The following is a 24,118-nucleotide window of genomic DNA, read 5'->3' on the forward strand; positions in this document are numbered from 1 at the left end:
AAAGTTATTTACCCACAATCATGGTCACTAAGGGACAGCACCCGCCTGATGCCACCTCTGATTACCAGCCTCTCAAGCTCACTTCCACACTATGACCAGGGTCTGGATTTCTTTTGAAATGATCCCCATCCACCTACAGTCATCTGACACTTGCTCGTAGAAACCTCCTCCTAGGGGCGCCTGGGTGGCTCAGTCGGTTAAGCGTCCGACTTCAGCTCAGGTCATGATCTCGCAGTTCGTGGGTTCGAGCTCCACATCAGGCTCTGTGCTGACGGCTCAGAGCCTGGAGCCTGTTTCAGATTCTGTGTCTCCCTCTCTCTCTCTGACCCTCCCCTGTTCATGCTCTGTCTCTCTCTGTCTCAAAATTCAATAAACGTTAAAAAAAAGAAACCTCCTCCTAAAAACTGGATCATAGGGACCATAAAATCTTGTGTTAAGCCAAAAGGTACATCTTTAAATTCACAATAAGTTTGCCCGTCATCTTGGAAAGGTCATCCTGAAAAGATCACGCCTCCTTTTTAATCTTAAAATACTTCTGCATCATGCTAAGTCAAAAGTGTACACCGTTTACATGCATAGTAATTACTGGTCCACTTACATCATTTCCTTGATTCCGTTCTCTCCGTCGCGTAAACACCCATCAGACGCATTATTTTAATGTCTGGTTCAAGTTCTAGTCTCTATGTGCATGTACAGCAATTTACTCCGCTCTCCCGTTTCATTTGCTTATACAATTTTAATGCGGGTACCTAGATTAAGAACTTGCATGTTTTAAGTGAGAAAGGTGACCAATATGCCACATTTCTTCCACATGTTCCCCAAACTAACAGAGTTGACCACATGAAAATGACCTGTTCCAAAATCCCACAAAGGACATGTAACTGGGTCATTCCTCAAGATTAGAGGTGCTTAATCTGAGGTCCACTGAATGGGTCCCCGGGAGCCTATGCAAATGTGTGTGTGTGTGTGTGTGTGTGTGTGTGTGTGCGCGCGTGTGTGTGTATTTTTGGTGGTAGAAGGCCCTCAGCGTAAATCAGAGTCTCAGGGAAAGTCAGGACACCAAACAGGATAAAGCATTTCTCTTATTATAACCATTTGTAATAGAAACTACTATTTACCATGCACCCGCCTTGAGCCAAGCATGTGCCAAGGCCCTTGGACATAAAACATCCTGAGCCCTGATGACTGCATACATGGTAAGTATTCAGTCCTGTGTTTATAGAAAGGAAACCAAGGCTCACAGAGGCTGAAAGTTGTTTACAGAGCTTTACAATGAGTAAGTTCTAGTGCTGAAATTCAAACCCAGGTCGGTCAGACCCCAAATTCTGTGCTCTCTCTCACCCAACCGCACCTCTGTTAAGACCAAAGAAATAGAAAACCACTCTGGGACACCGGCTGCCACTGGTCAATAATTCCAACGCCCCAAGCTAATGTCACAGTTTCTCAAGGACTCGGGATTGACAAAACATCCAGCCTGAAAGCTACGCCCTCCTGCTAATGAATGGGGCAGGACCAAGGACCCTGGACCTCACGCGAAGAGCAGTCAGAGAAGGCTTGAAGTAAAAGGCCCACTGCAGGGAGGGGGGCACGTGTGTGCTGAGGTGGCCTTGAGGAGGAGCAGCTGCCATGGCAACACAGAGGCGCCGACAGGCTCCTGTGCTCGGCACCAGTGGAGTTATAATAAATGTTTAGGGGAGGCATGGAGACGGCATGTCTCGCCTGAGCAAAACAATCAGAACCGAAAATTGATAATCTTGGGTGGTTTCCCCAAACCTCTTTCAATATCCCCACGCTGTGAAGATAGGCAGAAGTAGACTCGAATCCGGGCTCTACCGCTAACTAGCCGTGTGACCACAGATAGATAACAAAAATCTCTGAGTGTTTCCTTTCCAGTAAATGGGGATAACGGTACAGGCTCCTAGGGTCCCCGGAGGGTTAAATGAGAGAATGTGCGATGGGCACCCGGCACAGCAGGTGCACAGGAAACGACACTACGTCATCTCCCGCCCTCTGCACGCATATCCTCCAGGCGGACCTCTACTCCCAGGTTCCCTCCTGTGGCCACAGCATCACCACCCACCGGGCCCCAGATCCCGCTCCTCCCCCTGGCTCTCACACACACCTTGACAGGCGACTCAGGCCTGAAGGGAGAGCCCAGCCTCCGCGCAGAGCACACGAGAGAGGAAGGGTGAGTATGTGGCGATTTTACGTGGACACGAGTGCCCAAATCCCGCCCTGCCGACTACCCCTACCCCCAACCCCCTGGAGTTCTCACAGGAGCTGAACCAACCACAGACTGGGAATCAAAGTACAAGTCTGCGAAAATGGCCTACCCGAAGCAGGGCTTCCTGATAAAACACGGCTGTTCTGGGTTTTGCTTTTTGAAGGAGGAGCATACATGCAGCTCAGGGGAGCCATCTGCCCAACAAGTGCCAGGCCTGGTTAGGTCTGCAGCAAGAAAGCTAGGGAATCCGGAACCTGGGTTCTTGCCTTAAGGGAGAGTAACCCACGCATCAGCAAGGCTGGCCCGGTGAACCGGGACTCTGAGTACCCGGACAGTCCCCCGTCCTCCCTTGAGGAAGTATTAAGGGGACAGGGAGAACCGGAAGTACTGGGGAGAAAAATGTCCTCCCTGCTCAGCCCTCCTCTCCCTCCACCCCCCTGCCTCTGCCTTCTTCAGAAATCAGCTCTCAGCTGCTCAAGTGCAACAGCTTCCTAACTGGTCTATCTCTGCGTTCACCCACCAAATCACACACACACACACACCCCGATCATTACATCTCTACCCAGGACCCCGCAGTGACCTCGTGCTAACCGTGGAATGAAGCCACCTTGCTTAACAAACCTTCGTCCCAGACCCCCTACTTCCCGCCACAGGCTCCAGCTTACCTTGTAGCCTTACCTCGCCTGACCACCTGTCCCTCTCCATCTGGAAATAGACAGTACAGCTCCCCCCAGTTCTGCCTGGAGACAGCATGCTCACCCTGCAAGGTCCATTCCCAGTTCATCTCTTCCACGATGCCCTCCCGGACTGCTCTGGCCCTCAGCGATCGTCCTCCCAAAACACCACCCACCACCTTTCTCTGCAAACCTCTACAGCGTTTAGGACAGTGATGGGCCCTTTACAACCATCCCCTCACGCAGCTCTCACAACACCCCTGTGGGCAGATGCTCTGACCCCACCCATTTTACCAATCAGGAAACAGAGGTTCAAATACACCAGCAACTTACCCAAAGGAAAAGGTGGCGGAATCAGGATTTAAAGCAGGTCTATTCACGTTCTTTTCACTAAACCACTAAACCGGTGGTTTTTCTCTTTTTTTTTTTCTTTTTTAGATAGAGGGAGAGAGAGCACACGCACACACATGCATGCACACATGCGCACACAAGTAGGGGAGGGGCGGAAGGAGGGAGGGAGAGGGAAAGAGAAAGAGAGAGAGAAAGAGAATCCCAAGCAGGCTCCACACTGAGCGCAGAGCCCAACGAGGACCTTGATCCCTCATCCCTGGGATCATGACCTGAGCCAAAATCAAGAGTCAGACAGTCAACCGACCGAGCCATCCAGGTGCCCCCACACCAGTGGTTTTTCAAAGGGAGCCCAGGAAGCCCGGGGATTAGCAAAACCCAAGGCTGGCCCTCGGCATCCTCTAACTGCACACTCCTGGGCCTTCCTCCAACAACGGACCCGGTTGGCTTGGGGACAAACATGGAAATCTGTACTTGATTTTAGTGCAAGAAGCCACTACCCTGAGGAACCTGCAAACCCCCTCAGGTGCACCTGTCTTACTTGCTTCTGGACCAAGGGACAGGGAAGACAGTCTGAAAACCCCTCTCCTGTACCAGACCACCACCTTGCTTTCCAGAAGAGAGCTGCCACAGGAGGATCTGCGTGCAGTGACATCAACCGAGCGGCCTCACTTTTCACCTAATGGGCAATTTTGCTTAAGATGCGCAGGTGCGCTCTGGACCAACACTGAGCTGAGCGTCGCCTTTGCATATCACAGGGAGAATGACAGAAAAAAGAAGCGGATTACTTTAAAAATAAAATATCCCTATAATCTTAGAATCACATTAGAAATGAAAAGCCAGGCCCTCTTACTTCCTTCTGCAGTCAGCTGGTTTGTTTTATCTCCGGCCAGATGGAGAATGAGAAGGTTCTCATCCATCAAATTTCCACCTTCTCGGGTTTCGCTGTGAGAAAGCTTGTCAGAGTGCTCAGTGGTTACCTTTTTCAATACACAAAGGAAACTTCTCCAAAATCTTAATGAGGTATAGGAACCCAGTGATGTAAGAATTTCCAGAATTAGCATGAGAGAGCAGTGTCCAGCCCATGTTCCGAAGCCTTGTCGCCCCTGGGAGCGGCGGAGGGTGACATGGTGGGGGAGGGGGTGCCCGGCCTGCCACCTCACTTCTCCCCGAGCAGCCCCGCCTTCACGTTTTCTCTCCAGAAGAGCTACATTTGAACAAAGAATTCATATGCTTCAATGAATGAATAAATGGACAAACGGAAACTGCTGGAATGAGCCGGGCTCACCACAGAGATCTGACACACGCGTGTGGCACTGTGTGGTCCTGGCTGCGGGGACTACAAAAGTTCTGAGCAAGGAACTCAGTGTGGCTTTCACCAGGAAGCTGGCTGGGCGGGGGAGGGACGAAGGAGTCAGAGTTCAAACCGGGCAGGGGTCAAGGCTCAGCTGAGTCACTTAACAGCCATCAGGCACCACCCCTCTCTCCAACTCCAGCCGGGGTGTGATGGAACGTTCCGCCCTCTCCTCTCTGCCAGCCACTCACTGTTCTTCTTTGTGCCAGGCTCATACATGCTCCCCGGGTGTCCACACAGGCTCTCTCTTGACCAGCAAACAGCTACTCAGCCTTCAAGTCTCCCCTCCAAACCTCCTCCTCGGTGAAGCCCTCCCCACTCCCACCCCTGCTCTTAGTGTAGATCCATGCTCTATGCTCCCAAAGCGTCTGGCCCATCCCCCTACCCGCACTTATCTCGCTATATTTTAATTAGCTCTCTGTCTGTGTTTCTAGTTCTCTGCCAGATTCCTTCGGAGACTGTGTCTGATTTGATTCAGTCCTGTGCTCCCAGTGCCCAGGACAGAGCCTGGCACAGAAATTATAAAGTAAGAACCAGAGATAAGGGAAAGCCTTTCTGTCTGTGCCCCCAGAGAGACTACAGCAATTCCACGTGAAAACTGATGGGAACAGCCTTTTACACCAGCCTCCACAGCAGCCCCGTGCACAAGCCACTGAGGTACTACAGAATCCGTCACTCGAAAAGGGTTCTGCCCCCCTTCCTAGAGGGATCAATCAGCTGGAAAGGAACAGACAAGCACTTTCTTCAGAGGAGAGGGGAGTGTTGATCAAGGAAGAAATTTACAGCTTTGTTGACTTGGCTGGTAACCGGCAGACCACATTTATTAGTCAACAGTGTCCATTAGATTCTAGCGGGCAGTGGTTTGTCATTTGAAGTCCTGAGCCAGCACCTGCCACACAATTAAAAGCAGGAAAAGAGGAATGAGGAGGAGTCCAACACATCTGCCTCTGCGTGCCAGGAACCTCTGCTTTCTCATGCATTAAATGTTACTATCCATTCATTTAATCCTAAAATAGGTATAATCAACCCCATTTCAGGGGAGAGAACCTCAGCTGAGAGAAGTTAAGCAACTGACCTAGAGGCTTAGAGCTAAGCACCTGCCAAAGCCAAGATTCAAACCCAAGCCCAGCACTGGTGCCCACTGCTCCTAAGATACCGACTCGAACTGCCAAGTTTCTCATTCCCAGGGGAGTGGCATCATCTCCACCATCAGAACAACTACTACTCATTGATCGTTTGTGACGTGCCAGGTGTTATGCTCGTAAGTGCTGTCCCCGATCTCAGACAATCCTTACAACTAAGCTCTTTTTCTAAGAAGAAATGGACCCCACAGTTTGGAAAGGCAAAGTTACTGGCTCACGGTCCAACAGCGAGCCAGTGGTGGAGCCAGAACTCAAACCCGGTTTTGACCCAAGTCTCTGCACTCAGCCTTTTTTTTTTTTTTTAATTTTTTAATATTTATTTTTGAGAGAGGGGGTGGGGGAGAGGGACAGACAGAGAGGGAGACACAGATCCGAAGCAGGCTCCAGGCTCTGAGCTGTGAACATAGAGCCCAATGTGGGGCTCGAACTCACAAACCGTGAGATCATGACCTGAGCCGAAGTCGGATGCCCAACCGACGGAGGCGCCCCATGCACTCAGCCTTTCTTAAGAGTGGCTGGAATTTGCAAAGACAGGACTTCCTCAAGCAAAGGCCATTTAAACTGCATATTGGTCTACAGGGACTCCAACTCAGAATCTTCCCACCCGATTGCAACAAAAACGAGGCAAGGGGAGCTCTGATTCCTGAGTCACACTACTTCAGGTCTGTGGTCCGAGCCCTACCCAACCAGCCTACAGACACTGTCTCCAAATGCCATGTTTTGACTACGGATCACAAGAGACGCCCTGAACGCTGTCATAATCTCATCTGGAGCTATCCATCAACAAACGCATGTGAAACCAGACGGGTTCAGGATGAACTACCCTGAAATTAAACCTGCTCCTGTCAAAGCACATGGGATTAGCCAGCTGGGTGACGGGTACAACTTTAATTAGATTTTTGGGCTTTAGCCAGCAAATGCATCCCCACAGAGCTAAGTGCCCAGGTACTGAAGCACACACTTGTCAGAGTAGCGGATGACAGGTCTTGTAACAGATGAGAGCATTATGAGACAGTCTGGGGAATACAGCTAAACCAATGTCTCATATACGTTGCTTATAAAGGAGAAGAAGAAGACTAGCACTTAACTCCTTTCCCCCACCCACCCCGAGTAGCATACAGAACACCTGACCCAGAAAAAGCAAATCTAAAATAAAGGTAAATAAAGGTTTACCTCTCTCTATCACTTTTCACCAAACACACACACACACACACACACACACACACACACAAGCACGCATGCATATGCACACACACGTACACACTAAAAGGAGAGGCTTAAGCCTCTGGAGCCAAATGATACACCAAAGTCAAGGTGTGAGGGCAAGGATGCAACAATCCGAGCAGCATTCCCGTTATAAACCACAGAAGCCAGCACACTTACAACATCACAGTTAAGACACCAACTGGGGAACACCAGGTTTGTTGGTGTGTGTTTTGCCAAGACCTCCTGAACTTCCTGGTAGGGATGTGGCTCCCTCTGGTGGCAAGGAGGTATAATACAAAGAAGGGGCTCTCTCTGGGAGACGCACTTTTGGACCTTTCTGGTTGTGGAAAGATTTCGAAGGAAAAGCCAAAGCTTGCATTCACCAGGGCCTACCAACAGTGCCTGTGCCACCGCGGGGACTCATTACACGTCCCCTGAAGAAACAAACAAGCAAACAAACGCAAATTATAACGTGTGCCGAGTCAACCGGCACTGGGTCACCGCAATCCCAGGCAACTGAAACAAACGTGACAAAGTGACTCTCATGGTCGAAGCTCGCAGGGCCCAGGCACGTTCTGACACAGGGAACTCCTACGCCCCAGACCCAAGCCACCTGTTCAGACAGGTATCGGCTCCCTCTGAAGAGCTGAAGAGCAAGCACACTGAGACAGCAATTCACGTGCAAAGGATGGTTTGCCCACATCCAAAAGATAACCGGTCGGCTTTCCATCAGAAAGAATGCAGGGGATGCTGAAACCAACAACAACAAAACCCAGTATGCTTGACCGTGGACCACAGCAAAGGCTCTGAGTCAGGACTCGCCTATAAAAAGGGCTGCAGCATTTCTCACTGAGCTTGGAGTTGCTGTCTAAGAAACGAGTATAATGGGGGGTGCCTGGGTGGCTCAGTCGGTAAAGCGCCCGACTTCAGATCAGCGCATGATCTCGTGGTTCGTGAGTTCGAGCCCCGCGTCGGGCTCTGTGCTGACAGCTCAGAGCCTGGAGCCTGTTTCAGGTTCTGTCTCCCTCTCTCTCTGCCCCTCCCCACTTGTGTTCACTCCCTCTCCCTCTCTCTCTCTCTCTCTCTCTCTCTCTAAAATAAAGACATTTAAAAAATCAAAAAGAAAAAAAGAAAAAAAGAAACGAGAATAATGGGAAACAGCTGGACCATCGTCCCAGGGACTGGAAACCACGTCTGAGCTTACCGACTTGGGTGACACTGACGTGGCCCTGCACAGAACTGCTTCTACTGAACGGCATAGTGTCAAAGACCCTATCCTGCTCGAGAACTCCAGAAACCCACCGGAGGCAATACCACTCCCAGGCCTGAGTCCCAGCAGAAGCCGTGCTCTTATCTCAATGTGTTCATCTTCAGACACTGAAGACCTTGTACCCAAATTTCCCTTTTTTTTTTTTTTTTTTTTTTTTTTTCCCCGAATTTCCCTTTTTACTTTTGCTGCCAGGAGCTGCCGGCTGAATTTTAAGCCCCACCTTTGGTACCGTCACAGGTATCGCAACATGCATTTCTCCTCACTCTGCTTCCATTTTCCTACTCCCCCTTTTCGTTCCTTGACCTTAACGCCTTTATCTGTATCTTTGATCTCATTTTTATGACTCTCCGTAAACCTCTGAAAATGTTTCTGAAACACCAAAGGGAATAAATCACAGTTTTTAAAGCTCCAAAGAATACTTCCGAATACTTCAAACAGGGCATTCCTGTTTTGTGTCCCCAAATACACCATCCGCTCTCATACCCCTGTGCCTCGGCCCTCTCTACAAAACCCTCCCTTGCCTGTCTGTTATTAACCTTTGTTTAACTCCGACTTCAGAACCGGTTCACAAGTCGCTTTCCCCTAGAGCCTTCTCTGATCCTGCGAGCCGCTTCCCTGCCCTGGGCTCCCGCGGGACTTTGTTCATACCACTGTCGTGGAAGTGTCCCCACGCCCAGCCGAGGGTCTGCACAGTGTTCAATGTGGCCGAACGCACGGATGGATTCCTCTCCTTTGCCAGGGCAGAAACAGAGGCCCCTACAAGGTCTGCTTATTTGTTGGTTTGTTTCAATCCGGAAGCAACAGCAGTAGCAGCTGGTGAGTGAATCTAGTTCATTAAAGAGCCTGTTAGAGAACAAGCAGACAAGACACGCCGGGCCGGCAGGTCCTGCTCTACGTCTGCATTGAACACCCCCTTCATGCTCCCCGGACTCTCAACAAGCCAGCGCCCTGACATCCAGTGTAAAACATTCACAGGAGACGGACACGGCCGAATTCTTCGGCCGTAACCAGAAGGTAAGCAGAGATACCACTGTGACGCAATACATACACAAAAGGAAAGAATCCACGGCCACATCACCTCGCCGGAAACACACATATGACCTGATGCAGAAAAGGAGTCAAGGCGAGATGCTAGAAAGCTCGGGGTCACGGCCACGTTCGCCTGAGGTAAGCGTTTAGCGTGCATGGTGGTTGTTCAGGTCTGAAGCAAAGCAGCCCGCTTCTCTGGGTAACTGCCCAGCCCTCCCAAGCACGTGCCTCTGAGGAGGCCGTCCGTGGCGGGACTCACACGCACACGCGCATGCACACGTACACACCGCTGACAAAGAGCGGGCACGTGACCCACGCTGGTCTGGGCCTCTCCATACCTCACCCCTCCGGCCATCCTGACAGGGAGACAGTGGGGGCGACGGAGTGGGAGAGTCCTCCTCCCTCTTATGTAACAAACCGGGACTATGTGAGCCCAGCAGGAGGGCAATGATGGTCCAACCACCTGGAACTGGAGGATGCAGACGTGAGACGAAGAAGCCGGCTCTCAGGGACCAAGATCCGGTCCCCACAGTGTGCCAGGGTCTCTGTCCCTCCAGCACTTATTACACAAGGCAAGAGTTTCCTCTTTTTGCCTAAGTCAGCTCAAGCTGGATTTCAGTCCCGGCAGAAAAACCCCTCCCCCCCAGGATGCTCAACCCCAATCCCTCCTCTCACTGTCCCCCTCCCCTTCCTTTCGTCACCAAACACTCCCCGCCTCCTCACACAGATGTGCAGGTGCTACACAGGAATGCATCTGCTTGCCAACAGCAGCCCAAAATTCTTTCAGAAGCACCAAGGTGTACCTGAGTAAGTGCTTTACGGAACCACCAAGGTCTGACGGCAGAGGGACAGGTGAATAAATTACAGCATCTCCACCTGAGGTAATATCACACAGCCCTTTCAAATGTTTACCAAGAGTGGGTTATGAGATTAAAAAATTACTTATTTTATAGAGAGATGTGTGTATGTGTATGCATGTCCCCAATCCAAATTCTACTGAATGAACCTTTTATAGTGACAGTGAGGGGTGGAGGGGCTGAGCTACTTTAAACTAAGTGGAAGTTATCCAGTGAAGGAGTAAGAACCATGAAAACCGCACCTCTACCTGGCCAGTCTTTGCCTTAACGCACACAACTCAAACCCTACTTCTTCTCGTTCCACTCATGTCACCTCCTCCTAGAAGGTTTCCCGACTACTCCATCCCACGGGGATCTTCTGCACCGACTCCCTGAGCTGCATTAATGAGCTCTGGATTTTAAGCTATTTTGCATTTTATCACAGATAACATTTCCATCTCCCTTTGGAAAAGATGAAACTTTCAGAGACCATGGCTTATATTTCCATCAACATCTAAAGCAGGGACATCTGGTGTTCAAGAACACGTGGGAAACGCTTCTTTTAACAACATGCAGTAAACTGGTATACTCCAAGGTCGCCGGTGGCAGCATAAACTGGGCCAGCCCTTTGGACAAATGATTTGGCAACATGATTAACTAGCATAAAATGTTTGTAGCATCTGACCTAGTAAACTCACTCAAATCCTAGGAATTTTAAGGGAAAACACCTTTACTCCCAAAGACGGTTATCGTGGCATCATTTAAACAACCAACATGGCGACAGAACAGGAAATGATTATGTAAAGCATGTGAAATCTGTTCAGTGAAGAGTATGCATCATTCCACACGGTCACTCTGGGCCCCACACAGTATGGGAAGATGCCCGTGATAAAGTAAGGGATCAAAGGACCCAGAGCGGCACCCAGCTGCACTAAGGTCTGAAGGGTGACACTGAAAACCAAAAAGTTACTGTGTCAGGCTGGTGGAACTGTAGGTGACGTTTTCTTTTTCTAAATTTCCATTACTGTTCCCTTGATGTTCATTAATATTTGTGTTAAAATACACAAACATTCGTATTTCAATTCTCTTGTCAGTGTTCACGTTAGGATTTCAAAGCAGGGGATCCGGACGTCCGTGCCCACAGCAGCCACTGGAGAACTCAACTGTAGCACCTGCGGGCTCCCCTGTGAGACCGCCACTCTAATGACTGCCCACCCGAGGTCCTGTGCCTGCCCGGGGTTCCTGTGCAGGTTATTCATTTGACCAGAGTGTCAATGATCACTCAGACTCAGACCCTATCCCACGCAGCTGCACCCAGGCGACGCATCTGGATGTGACTCTCAACACGCTGAATACTTAAGTTGAAATGTAACAAATTTTCGGGCACCTGGGTGGCTCAGTCGGTTACGTGTCTGACTCTTGATCTCGACTCGCGTCATGATCTCACAGTTCGTGGGTTCAAGCCCTGCATCGGGCTCTGTGCTGACAGCTCAGAGCCTGCTTTGGATTCTCTCTCTCTCTGCCCCTCCCCCGCTTGCTCTCTCTCTCAAAAATAAATAAACTTTAAAAAACATATAATAGAAATCTTCAAAGATAAACTACTTTATGCCTGCCAAATTCAGAATTTTTTATTTTAAATTTTATTTATTTTTAATTTTTTTTAATGCTTATTTTTTTGAAAAAGAGACAGAGCGTGAGCAGGGAAGGGGCAGAGAGAAGGAAACACAGAATCCGAAGCAGACTCCAGGCTCTGAGCTGTCAGCACAGAGCCCAACGCGGGGCTCAAACTCGTGAACCATGAGATCACAACCTGAGCCAAAGTCAGACACTTAACCGGCTGAGCCACCCAAGTGCCCCCCGAGAGAATTTTTTAAATGCTAGCATCCAGTGCTGAATAAATACATAGTCTTTAAAAAAGGATCGCTCTAATACACAGAAATCGGACATAATCATTCTGGGAAACAATTTGCATATATCTATAAAATAATGGTCAAAATATTCATACTCTTTGACCCAATAATTATGCCTCTATCAGGAACTAATCAATGGAAAAGTATTTAGATACAAGGATGTTTGCTATTGCATGTTATAAGGCAAAAAAAAAAAGAAAAAAATAGTGTAACAACCTAAATGTCCTACATAAGGGAGTAAATAAACTGCAGCACATCCAAGTGATGAAATATTATCCTCGTACCGAAAAACAAACAAACAAAAACATGTTTCTGAAGAGCACTCATAACATGGCAACACACCAAAAAGAGAACACCGAAAAAAGCAAAATACAAAACTGCATTTTCAGCCTGATGCCAATCATGTGTGCATGTGACTGTGACTGAGTGAGCGAGTGAGTGAGCGAGTGGGTGAGTGTGTGTGTGTGTGTGTGTGTGTGTGTGTGAGAGAGAGACAGAGAGAGAGAGAGACAGAGAGAGACAGAGAGGCAGAGTTTCTAGGTGATGAGACGAGGAGTGAAACATTTTCTTCTTTATGTTTTTCAGACTTTTCTACGTCTTCCGCAAAGAAGATCTCCCTGAAACCAGCAAGTGCCAAAGAGCCCGGCCCGCCCACGCCGCTGCCGCTCACGTGGATGGTGCGGTCCCCTCTGCTCCTCTCGCGATGGGCCTCCTCCAAGTCCTTCTCCAGTCTCTCTCTCTCCTGCTGCAGGCGGCTCAGCTCCTGGGTCACCTTCCTCACGCTCCTACGCAGTCGGTGGTTCTCCGCGCTCTTGTTGAGGTTTTCTGAGCGCAGCTGCACCAAAAGGGTGGCCTTGTCCAGCACAGCAGCCTCACAATCCTCAGACCCCTACAAGAGGAAGGAGAGAGGGGAGGCGAGCGGGTTTCTGGAGCGCACTAAACAGAGTGCCTTGGGGTGGGGGGAGAGGAGTTGAGGAAGGAAAAGAAAAAGATGGACATAACCTCCAGGACCCAAAGCACAACTAACATGAAGATTTTGAAATAACACAGAGTAATGATTATGTTACGATGCTGATGTTAAGAGGGGAAAGGCTACAACCGGGTAAAAGTGCTGTGGTTTTTTTAAAAGACTGCAAGGAAAAGCACAGAATGCTAACAAAATCTGGATCTGGGTGAGTACATAGAGCTGATTTCTTTCCTTCGCTTCTTTCAAATGTTCTGAGGTTACTGAGAATGTTCCTGTTATAATGGTTTAAAAAAAGAAAAACAACTTCATCGACTTGTTTTTACAAGGTAGAAAATGAAGAGTGCCACGTGACAAGCAGAGACAGATTCAAGCCGACAATGCTCATGGAGCTGAGCCCAGCTCAAACCCAAAGTCATCTGGAGAAACAGAAGTGGTCAGCATGGCAGTCCAGTGGCCACCTCGAGAAGCTGTCAGTTCAGCAGAGTGCAAGGGCTACTTGTGTCCAAAACATCCTTACTTCATTAATACACAGGTTAGTAGAAAAGAAAATAGGGGGCCTGGGTGGCTCAGTCGGTTGAGCGTCCAGCTCTGGGCTCAGGTCATGATCTCACGGTTTGTGAGTTCGAGCCCCACGTCGGGCTCTCTGCCGTCAGTGCGGAGCCTCTTTCAGGTCCTCTGCCTCCCTCTCTCTCTGCCCCTCCCCTGCTTGAGGTCCCTCTCTTTCAAAATTTAAATGAACATTTAAAAAAAAAGGGGGGGCGCGCCTGGGTGGCTCAGTCGGTTAAACGTCTGACTTCGGCTCAGGTCACAATCTCGCGGTCCGTGAGTTCGAGCCCCGCGTCGGGCTCTGTGCTGATGGCTCAGAGCCTGGAGCCTGTTTCCGATTCTGTGTCTCCCTCTCTCTCTGCCCCTCCCCCGATCATGCTCTGTCTCTCTCTGTCTCAAAAATAAATAAACGTTAAAAAAAAAATTTTTTTTTTAAAAAAAAGAAAGAAAATACATATGGGATTATCAAGCATTTGAAAAAATACTGTAACTCACCAATAATCAAACAGAGCAAATGAAAACAAGGTTTCATTTAACAAGACTGTTTTAATGAGAATATCCAGCGCTGGCAAACTTACTATGAAGCAACACAATTAATACTAACTTTTCAAGAACTGACCGAGCATCCAGCAGCCAAGAAATACACTGGCAGGAATGTAAACTGATGTGACTCCCTATGGACATACTATAGATAACAAGTGTGTGTGTACAGGATAAACATGTTCACACTCATCCCGATGATTCCATTCCCAGGACTCAATCTCACGAGAAGAGTCCAAAATATAGTGTAAGGAAAAGCCTTATGCCCAAAGTCATCCATCACAGATTTACTTTAACAGGAAAAAAAATAAGAACCTAAATTGATAACACAGGAATATTCCAAGTCATAATGTTATATAAAAAAAATGGAAGATTAAATTGTGAGTCCTTTAAAAAATAAAATCTATGCCGAGGAGAAAGCAGAAAAAGAAAAACATCAAAATGTTAATAGTGGCTGGGTGATTTCCTGATTCCTTTTTTTTTTTTTTTTCCCCCTTCTTTCCGGTCTCCTGAAGGAAAATTTGAAGCATATGTAATACTTACAATCAGGAGAAAATAAACTTTCAGGGTTTTTATTTTTTTTTACTGTTTATTTATTTTTGAGAGAGAGACAGAGAAAGAGGGGGAGGGACAGAGAGAGAGGGAGACAGAATCCCAAGCAGGCTCCAGGCTCTGAGCTGTCAGCACAGAGCCCGATGTGGGGCTCGAACTCATGAACCATGAGATCATGACCTGAGCCAAAGTCAGACACTTAACCGACTGCGCCACCCAGGCGCCCCTAATCTGCTCTTTAGATTAGACTAGGGCTCACGATGACGAGCTGTCAAGGGCTGTCAAGGCCACAACGCAGACTGTGGAGTAAAGGTACTGGCCCCAGCTTCTTGGCCTTCCCAGGAAACACTGCTAGTTAAGCCCTAGTTGTTAGGAGAGGTGGGTGGGCTGCAACCACAGTTCATCAGGGAGAGGCGGGGCTGTGCTGGTCCTGGGCCCCCACGGCCTAACCATCTGCTCCAATGCTTCCCCGCTGCTATTCAGGACCCAGCAACAGAGACTGAGGGGGAGCCCCATTCACATTTCAAAGTGGGTTTTATAGAAGGTTCTATTTCACTTTCCTCTAAAGTTAAAATTTTTAAAGAGTAGGAAACCTAGGTCACAAGACACTCCCCTCCCCCAAAAAAAAGTATTAGCGGGGGATGCCTGGGTGGCTCAGTCAGTTAAGCATCCAACTCTTGATTTCAGCTCAGGTCACGATCTCACCATTTCATGAGTTCAAGCTCCGAGTCGGGCTCTGCGTTGGCAGTGCGGAGAATGCTTGGTATTCTCTCTCTCTCCTTCTCTCTCTGCCCCTCCCCAACTTGTGCTGTCTCTGTCTCTCTCAAAACAAATGAACTTTAAAAGAAAGTATTGGGTGGGGCACCTGGGTGGCTCAGTCAGCTGAGCGTCTGACTTCAGCTCAGGTCATGATCTCACGGTCCGTGAGTTTGAGCCCCACGTTGGGCTCTGTGCTGACAGCTTGGAGCCTGGAGCCTGCTTCAGATTCTGTGTCTCCCTCTCTCTGCCCTTCCCCCACTCGTGCTCTCTCTCTCTCTCTCTCTCTCTCTCCCTGTCAAAAATAAATAAACTTTAAAGAAAAAAAAAGTATTGGGAATAATGCTTATTTAAATTTTTTTTTTTTCAACATTTATTTATTTTTGGGACAGAGAGAGACAGAGCATGAACGGGGGAGGGGCAGAGAGAGAGGGAGACACAGAATCGGAAACAGGCTCCAGGCTCCGAGCCATCAGCCCAGAGCCTGACGCGGGGCTCGAACTCACGGACCGCGAGATCGTGACCTGGCTGAAGTCGGACGCTTAACCGACTGCGCCACCCAGGCGCCCCGGCTGTTTTTTAAAAAGGCCACCATAAGGCAGCCCCGGCTTGGCAGGGGACTGACCTTTTCAGGAAGAAATACAGCCTGACATCCTACATTCACCACTGGCCCACTGATCTGTCCCGCTCCTTTTCTGCTGGGGAAAAGAAAATAAGACAAAAATAAAAAATAAACAAGCTTCTGTCCTGCCTCTCCTCTCACCTTTTCTGCCTCCTCCCCACTCAGCTAGGAACTGTTTGGTTCCTAGAGCCAAGGAGGCAGCTACTAATTGTGGGGGCGATGTTCGTCTCATCAGCTGTGTCTCACCACCTTGCAATTATAACCGTTTTCTCTCAGGCTCAATGCTGTCAGGCATCTACAGCCTATTAGCCTCTAAGTACAGAGAAGGAGCATGGAATCACGCAGGCTTGCTTTACAGGTGAGGAAACTGAGGCCTGAGGAAGAGACAGGAGCACCACAAGTGACAGAGCCAGTATAGTGCTAGCTTATTTAAGCAATGCTTAAATAAGCAATGCTTATTTATTTAACTTAAGCTTAAATAAGCAATGCTTATTTAAATAAATACAAAAAAAACAAAAGAAGATAAATAATGATGGGAAAAACATTCAAAGTGAACAATCTTCAGTTACCTTTTATTAAGCACTGATTACACATGAGGAGCTAATCCAGGCACTTTTGAACACATCATACTCTATTTCTCATATCAACCCTACAAAGTACATATTAAGTAATGTCCCCATCTAAGTAACTCAGGCTCAGAACTGTTATCAGACCTGTCATCAGACCATAAAATGATTACATCTGGGATTCAAATGATTCCTAGGTCTGTGTTCTTTCCACAGCACTATACTGCCCTGTCCATTCCAGTGCAGATTCCAATTAAAACCGATAAACTAGCAAGAATTAAAACAAGAAGACTGAATTCAAGGAGGGGAAGGTTAGAGACAGGAATGCTAATTAGAAGCTTGTTAAACACAGGCCAGCAATGTTGATGATTAAAGTAACAGTTATTATAGGGGCACCTGGCTGGCTCAGTTGGTTGAGTGTCCAACTCTTGATTTTGGCTCAGGTCATGATCTCAGGGTAATGGGATTGAGCCCTGCGTCAGGCTCCTCGTTGAGTGTGGAACCTGCTTAAGATTCTTTCTTTCTCTTTCTCTCTTTCTCTCTCTCTCTCTCTCTCTCAATCTCTCTCTCTCTCTCTCCCTCCCGCTCCCCCCACCAGTAATGCTCTCTTGCTCTCTCTCTCTCAAAAAAAAAAAAAAAAAAAGATTAATAGTTATTATAGAGCAATGGACATTCTGTGTCCAAATGATAACAGAGCCTCTTTAAAAAATTCAAATCCATACTCCCATAATAAAGATACTTTTCATGTTCAATTTTGCTTAAATGGCCCTTTGAGACACTTTTGAAGAGGTTTTTTTTAGCTTTTTCTGCATGACACCCTGCTTTCTGAATTCAATGCCATCAGTCAAGTGCTTAACGCAGGTGGCAAACATTTGGCACAATGAGACAGACATAGTCAGAAACTAGAGGCCAAGTATCATATTAGACAAACCACACTTCCCCGCCCTGCAGAAACATGATGAGTTTAATAAAGAGACAGTCACAGAGCCCAGAGTTCAAAGACCAGTTCTAGCTCTATGACTTGGAAGAAGTTTCCTGAAGTTCAGTTTCCTCATCTGTGAAATCTCGATTTCACAGGGTTGTTGTGAGGGTTAAATACGATAAAGTATTGCTTCCGTGAGTGCAAGATAAATAAATCCAGTTCCCCTCTGCCAGCACCTACTCCACTGTATTTCATTCCCAATCAAGAGATAATATGGAGAATTTCCTCCAAATGAAAAGCTATTTGCAGAATACCATTAGCGGAATTTGAAGAACTGACCAAAGTCACTACCATATTTTTGTGCCAGAAGATTATACCTACCACCCACCTTAAGGATGCATTAACATTTACCGAGTTACTACTTGCGCCCAGATACACTTTCTTGTGTAATCCTTGTAAGGATTATGTGACCTAAGTGTGATTATCCGGATTTTACGATGGGTAAGCAGGCTGGTAGAGCTCAAATATCTCACCCGAGGCTACGGACGTAGTGAAGAACAGAGACAAGGTTCAAACTCACGTCCTACCCCATGTTCGCCCCAGTAAAAATAATACGGTGCATACGTACAGCAGACTACACGCAACTGTTTAAAAAGGTAGTTTAAAAAGCAGAGGAATAAACACACGAGTGCACGTCAAACTGCTGACATCTGAACAAGGTCCATACGTTGCACCGATGTCAGTGTCCTGGCTCCGATACTGTTACTAAAGTTATGGAAGACGTCACCTTTGGGAGAACCAGATAGAGTATAGAGAAATGTACTGTACATAAGTCTACAATGATTTATATACATATACACACAAATATATGATAATATATAAAAATACATACAAATGTATGATAGGAATATTAAATAAAAAAAGATTCTAGAACAAAATATGTATTATCATCCTGTCTGCTTTTTCAAAGGTTGTATGTATGTATATATGTATAAATACACATTGAAAGAGTCAAGGTATTAGTACTGAACATCTTTGGACGTGAGTTTACTGGTGACATCTATTAACCTCTTTCCACTCTTTTAAGTATTTTACAATATGCAATTTCACTTTTCTAGCTAAGCGGGGCAGGGAGGGAAAATAATGCTACAGGTAGGCCCCACTTCTCAAAAGTTCGCATTACACCACTTTGCTTTTACAAAAGACCTACAACGGAACCTGTTCTCGCTAACTAAAAGAAATCCAAAGAGGATTTGCACTTCTATGGCAAAAGGCACCAAGTCATACTCAGAGATCCAGAGAGCAATCTGGTGGCCGCCAGAAGAGAGGGGGGTGGAGGGATGGGCAAAATAGGAGAATGGGATTAATCAAAGGTACAAACTTGAAGTTATAAAATGGGTCACAAGGATGTAATGTACAGCACAGGGAATACAGTTAATAATGCTGTAACAACCCTGTGTGGTGACAGATGGTAGCTAGATTTATCATGATCACTTCGTAATACATATCAACATTGAATCGCTCTGTTTTACACCTGAAACTAATATTGTGCGTCAACTAGGCTTCAGTAAGAAAAAAAATTTTTAATAAAAATGGCATTCGGCGTTGGTTTTGCAGCGAGCCATCCTAGCGGCAGCACGCGCCCAGAGCAGTGAGTGCGGCCCCGCCAAGCCCCTTCCCTGGGAACTACACCGCGCATGTCGGGCCACCATAGCTCTGAATAGCGTCTTGTGAGCACCTGTGCTTTATCTTGATCTATCCTTTATATCTGTTAGCAAGATGTGCCCTTAGATGCCAGGAAAGCCTAAAAAAGAGAGGTTGTTTTTTATGTCTGAGAATGCTCAAAAATTTTTCCATGTAAATTACTGGTAATTGCTTCTTTGTTTTATGCCACGCTGGCTTCCAAAGATTTCACGGGAAAGCTCTACTTTTCGGCAGCAGGGGAAACCTGTATTCCAAATGGGAAAATATGTGTTTCTGGTGGGTCTGGAGGTAGCACCATGCAGCCCACACTGTAACCTGGCCAGAGTCACACCTGTGATTAGAATCCACGTCTGTGCATCGTGGCAACCACTCCAAGAATTCGAGTATCACTGCTGTCGTTTCAACGTGGGACCTAATGCCAACCCTGTGAACTCGGGCTATTTTACTCACGCTGCAAATCATGAGTAGTTCTAATTACACGGCATCCCCAAAAGGTCCCAATATGTGAAAGAAAATGCATTTTCAAGTGTCTGTGCAACGTTCAAACTCTGTCGACCTCATAATGAAACAGCCCACATAAGCATACTGCGCGCCTTTACTCACACACACACACAATCAGAATAGTGGCAAGGACACAGATTTTGGAGCCAGACTTGAGTTCAAGTCCTGACAACCTGCCAAGCCAGTAAACCTACTCCCTCCATGGGTAAGGATGCAAGGAACAGCAAGCAGGCACCGAGAATCAGAGCACTTTCAACAGTGTGTGACGTCTGTATCTTGCAAGACAAGAAACCCGGCCAACACCGTAAGTGACAAGACCCCCAAAATCATTGAGAGTTATGAAACTAGTAAATGTATGCGATAAATCTGGGTAACATTTGTTTTTAATTTTTTTTTCACTAAGTTTATTATTTTGAGGCAGAGCGAGCATGAGCAGGGGAGGAGCAGAGAGAAAGGGAGGGAGAGAATCAGAAGCAGGCTCCGCACACTGTCACATGGAGCCCGGCGTGGAGCTCGATCTCACAAACCGCAAGATCATGACCTGAGCTGAAATCAAGAGTCCACTGCTTAAGCAGCTGAGCCACTCGGGCACCCCAACCTGGGGACCATTTAAATGTATAAGATGACTTTCTTTCCTTCAAGGCCCAACATAACAAGTAAAATATCACAATGATTATAAGGATGTCTGTCTGGTCCCTCTGCTTGTCAACTGCCGACATAGTTTTTTTTTTTTTCTCAAGCAGTGGGAAATATCACTGGTTTCTCTAAGAATTCAGCTTTTAAAACTTGTCATTTTCCAAAGTTGGGGGGTTGGGGGGACCTCAGTGTAAAGTATAGTCTTGTCTCCATCTCATGAAGCAAATGTTGGGAGAAGGCAAATCTGAGATTCCAAAGGCAGAGATATGCCTATGCTTCTCATGCACCATGATTTAAACCAAATTACCTCAATTATTCTTACCTGTGAACCAGAACTCTGCAAAAGATAAGAATGTGGGATATGAATCTGAGGGATCAGACAGTCTTAAATTAGATTTGACTTCTAACTTCTACATTATAACCAAAACTAACGTGGGGGGAGAGGTGGCAGGGAGAGCTCTAAGCAGTGTGGTCTCTACTGACTCGTTATTAGTAACAGGGATACACTGTAGAGGGAAATTAGAAACATGGGAAGAAAATATTAAAATAATGGAAAACACAAAACTAAAATCAGCCAGAAAGAGGGAACATCAAGGAGGCGGCCTGCAGGAGTCGTTAGAGTGCAATGTTGGGAGAAAAAAAGGAGAAAAGGCAGGTTAAGTCATCAAGATACAGAAGTGATACCTGGCAGAGAGCGGTTGGACTAAAGAAGCCAGGTGAGGGGACGGGGGTTGGGGGCGGGCGGTGGTAAAAGCACAGGCTTGGGGGTGAGCCTGGCTCTGGGGCAAATCCTAGCTCTCTCAGTCCCCTCTTCTGTGACCCGATGCAGGGTACTTGACTCTCTAAACATGGATATTAACAGTGCCTACTGCACGATCTGCTGTCCAGATCCCTTGAGCTAATCCAGAGAGAGCACTCAGCACAGCGCATGGCACATAGTATGTGTTCAGTAAATCCCTGCTGTTACTATTAGCAATTACTACATTTAAATCCCGGCCCTGCCACTTGCGAACTACGTGACAGTGAATAAGCTGCACACCCTCCCTGAGCTTCAAAAACCCCACAGATACAGCGGGATGATGACGGCCGTCCCCGCAAGATTGTGAAGGTCAGTTGAGGTAACCACACATCTGGCACAGTCTACCACTGGCACGAGTAACCTCGGCAGTCCTCGCTGCAGGGGTGGCTGTTGTCATACTGAGGAGGGGCCGGAGAGGCCTCCAGAGCTGGCAAAGGACACCCTTCGATTAGACTGAGAACTCCATTTCTAAAGGCCACTGGGTGTTCTCCCTGGTTCCTTTCAGCTGCAAAGTGCTGACCTCCCCGGGAGTAAGGACCGGGCAGACGGCTGCTTCAACCAAAGCGAACACTTACCTGCAATTTCTGTGTCTCCGCTTTCGGGGGCACCTCTGTGGCTTCGGCAAAGGCAGCACTGAGCTCTTGGATTTCAGCGTTAAGGTCTCCCACCTGGGTAAGAACAACAGCGGCCGAGTGTGCACCCGGGCTCTCCTCTCTGTGCACAACTCAAGCGCTCTCCCTGCTGAACTTCTCATCAAGGGCTTCGTAGTTAGGGAAGACGTGAAGTCAGAAAGGGGGCGACTTCCACTTTGGCCGCTGAAGAGCTGGGTAACCTCAGGCAAGGTACTTAATCTCTCTGAGACTCAACTCCCACAGCTCGAAAATGAGGACACCACGACTCACCCACCTCTGGCATCGTTGGGCTAAATGAAGTGACGGGTTCTGGCGCTAAAACCACGCCCGGCTGAGGCGAAGCGCTACTCTCATCGGCGTCCACAGAGATGACCCAGCCAACGACCTGGCCTGGCCATTCCCACGATCTCGCATCCTCTAGTGACCTTCTCCCATACCCCGGTCAGCAGTGACTCCCGTGGCCATGCGCCGGACTTCACCGGCACCCAGAACTGCCCCTCCGCCGGTCCCACTCCACGCTGAAGGTCTCCAACTCCAGCGGGGCCCGAACTCCCATGTTACACAATGACATAAGCTGGAACTACTGGTATCAGGAGCCAAAGCTCCGCCACGCCTCACACCGGCAACCCCTCAAACTCTGCCCCGGTTACCTTCCTCAGCGCTACACTCTCCTGGGTAGCTCCGCCCTCCTGCGGCCACTCCTGGCTCCCTCGTGCATTTCTCTCCCCGTCCCTGAAACTCTGATGTCCCCCGTGGCCCCGTCCTCAGCCTCGTTCTCTGCCTGCCACACGCTCCCTGGACAGGGAGGCCCGCTCTTAGAGTCTGAACTCACTCCTGAGCTCTCTCCAAGCTTGAGACCTGCACGCCTGCCTGCCGCCTGGACGCGCCACCCTGACGGTCCACGAGCTCCTCAAAGTCAACGCTCTCTGAACAGACGCGTCACCTCCATCGCCACACGCACCTTGCCATCACAGTCCGTTTTCTCTGCTGTCCACTGAATTGGTGGCACCTCCATACCCCAGTCAGGCCACCCGGACACCCGGAAGTCATCCTCCACTGCCCCTTGTCTCGAGTCCTACATCTCTGCAGCAAACTTCCCCAGATCCACCTCTACTCTCTAAATATTCCTGGCTATTTCTGGTCTCATTTCCCGAATAAGCCCTGCCCTCCCACTCCTACTTAGCGGTGGCCACTGCTCTAGCTCAGTCTTTCTGGGCTCTCGCCTCTGCTACCGGCCTCCCTGCCTCCATCCTCTCCCTCCCGCAATTCTCCCTCCAGATACAGGCTGAGACCCCGCCCAAGTGCAGACGTGGCCACCCCCCTCCTTTTAGGAGCCTGCAGCCCCAAACGACTACTTGCGCCCCCACCGGCTGGCCCCACGCGACCTCACAGCTCCTCCTTGGCCTCACTTCTGTCCTGCACCTGGTGCGCTGACCACCTCGAAATGCCTTTGGTTCCACAAACCCCCATCAGGCTCTTTCCTAACCTACTGCCTTAACCAACGTTCTCCCCTCCGCCTCCCCTTCCAGCCCAACTGCTATTCATCCTGCGAGATACGGCTCAGACACCTTCTCCTCCAAGCACCACTCCCCACATACACACCCGAATCGGGGCTAGGCCCCCCGCCCTCCACTTGCACGGCACCCCCTCTCCCCCGCACGGCCCTCAATCACCACACCTTTGCCCTGTGTTTCGCCCTCACCAGACCTGAGAGCAGAGCTGGGTTTTCTTCTCTGTATCTGTGCCTGGCTCAGTTACTGAGAAACAGCAGACTGCTATACGAACAATAATTAGGGAATAATAATATTATGACATGGAACCATCACTGGCCGCAACCTTGGATCCCAAAGGCAACGACCCAGGGAGCTAACTGTTCACGGTCATGGCCTCGCCTCCCAAGTCCTTCATCTCAACCTTGCCATCTTCCTAAACCACTGGGCATTGTCCAACAGGGTGGCCATGGGCCACCTACCTGTGTGGCTGGACACTTGAAATCTGGTCAGTCTGGAACGAGACGTGCTACAAGCACACACGGGCTTCAGAGATGGCATTAAGACCAAAAAGACGTTAATAGCTCATTACTACTCCTGTTTTATTGATTACATGCTGAAATGATGGATGTATTATCGAAGTTAATTTCACTTGTTTCTTTTCACTTCTTTTAACGTAGCTCCTAGAAAATTCAAATGTCCCCACGTGACTCACACAGTATGTTTACTGGATAGCACTAAATCAGACCCTCCAAAAAAGTTTCAAGTGGACTAAAGGACCCTTTCCGCACTTCCTATGCTCATCCCAGCTCTCTTATAAACTTTTCCCCCAAAGCTAAACGTGCAGGGACACGACAGGCCAGCCACAGAAGCTAATAGAGAAAAATCTCAC

General features: G+C 48.3%; 1 protein-coding gene across 15 annotated transcripts in view; it reads right to left on the reverse strand.

Annotated features, from left to right (window-relative positions):
- CDK5RAP2 (CDK5 regulatory subunit associated protein 2) overlaps window positions 1–24,118 on the reverse strand; it is a 172,194-nt gene that overhangs the window by 98,871 nt on the left and 49,205 nt on the right. For 10 of the 15 annotated variants that reach the window (XM_045469565.1, XM_045469580.1, XM_045469579.1 and 7 more), the window contains 2 exons: window positions 21,680–21,772; window positions 12,664–12,882 (listed from right to left, as the gene is read on the reverse strand). The exons of 1 other annotated variant lie outside the window; for it this stretch is intronic. In XM_045469565.1, coding sequence (XP_045325521.1) covers window positions 12,664–12,882; window positions 21,680–21,772 — 312 coding nt within the window. The remainder of the gene's footprint in view (window positions 1–12,663; window positions 12,883–21,679; window positions 21,773–24,118) is intronic. 4 more of the 15 variants (XM_045469575.1, XM_045469566.1, XM_045469576.1 and 1 more) reach the window with 2 other exon arrangements.

The sequence above is a fragment of the Leopardus geoffroyi genome, chromosome D4 (assembly GCF_018350155.1).
Source record: "Leopardus geoffroyi isolate Oge1 chromosome D4, O.geoffroyi_Oge1_pat1.0, whole genome shotgun sequence".
Classification (NCBI taxonomy): domain Eukaryota; kingdom Metazoa; phylum Chordata; class Mammalia; order Carnivora; family Felidae; genus Leopardus; species Leopardus geoffroyi.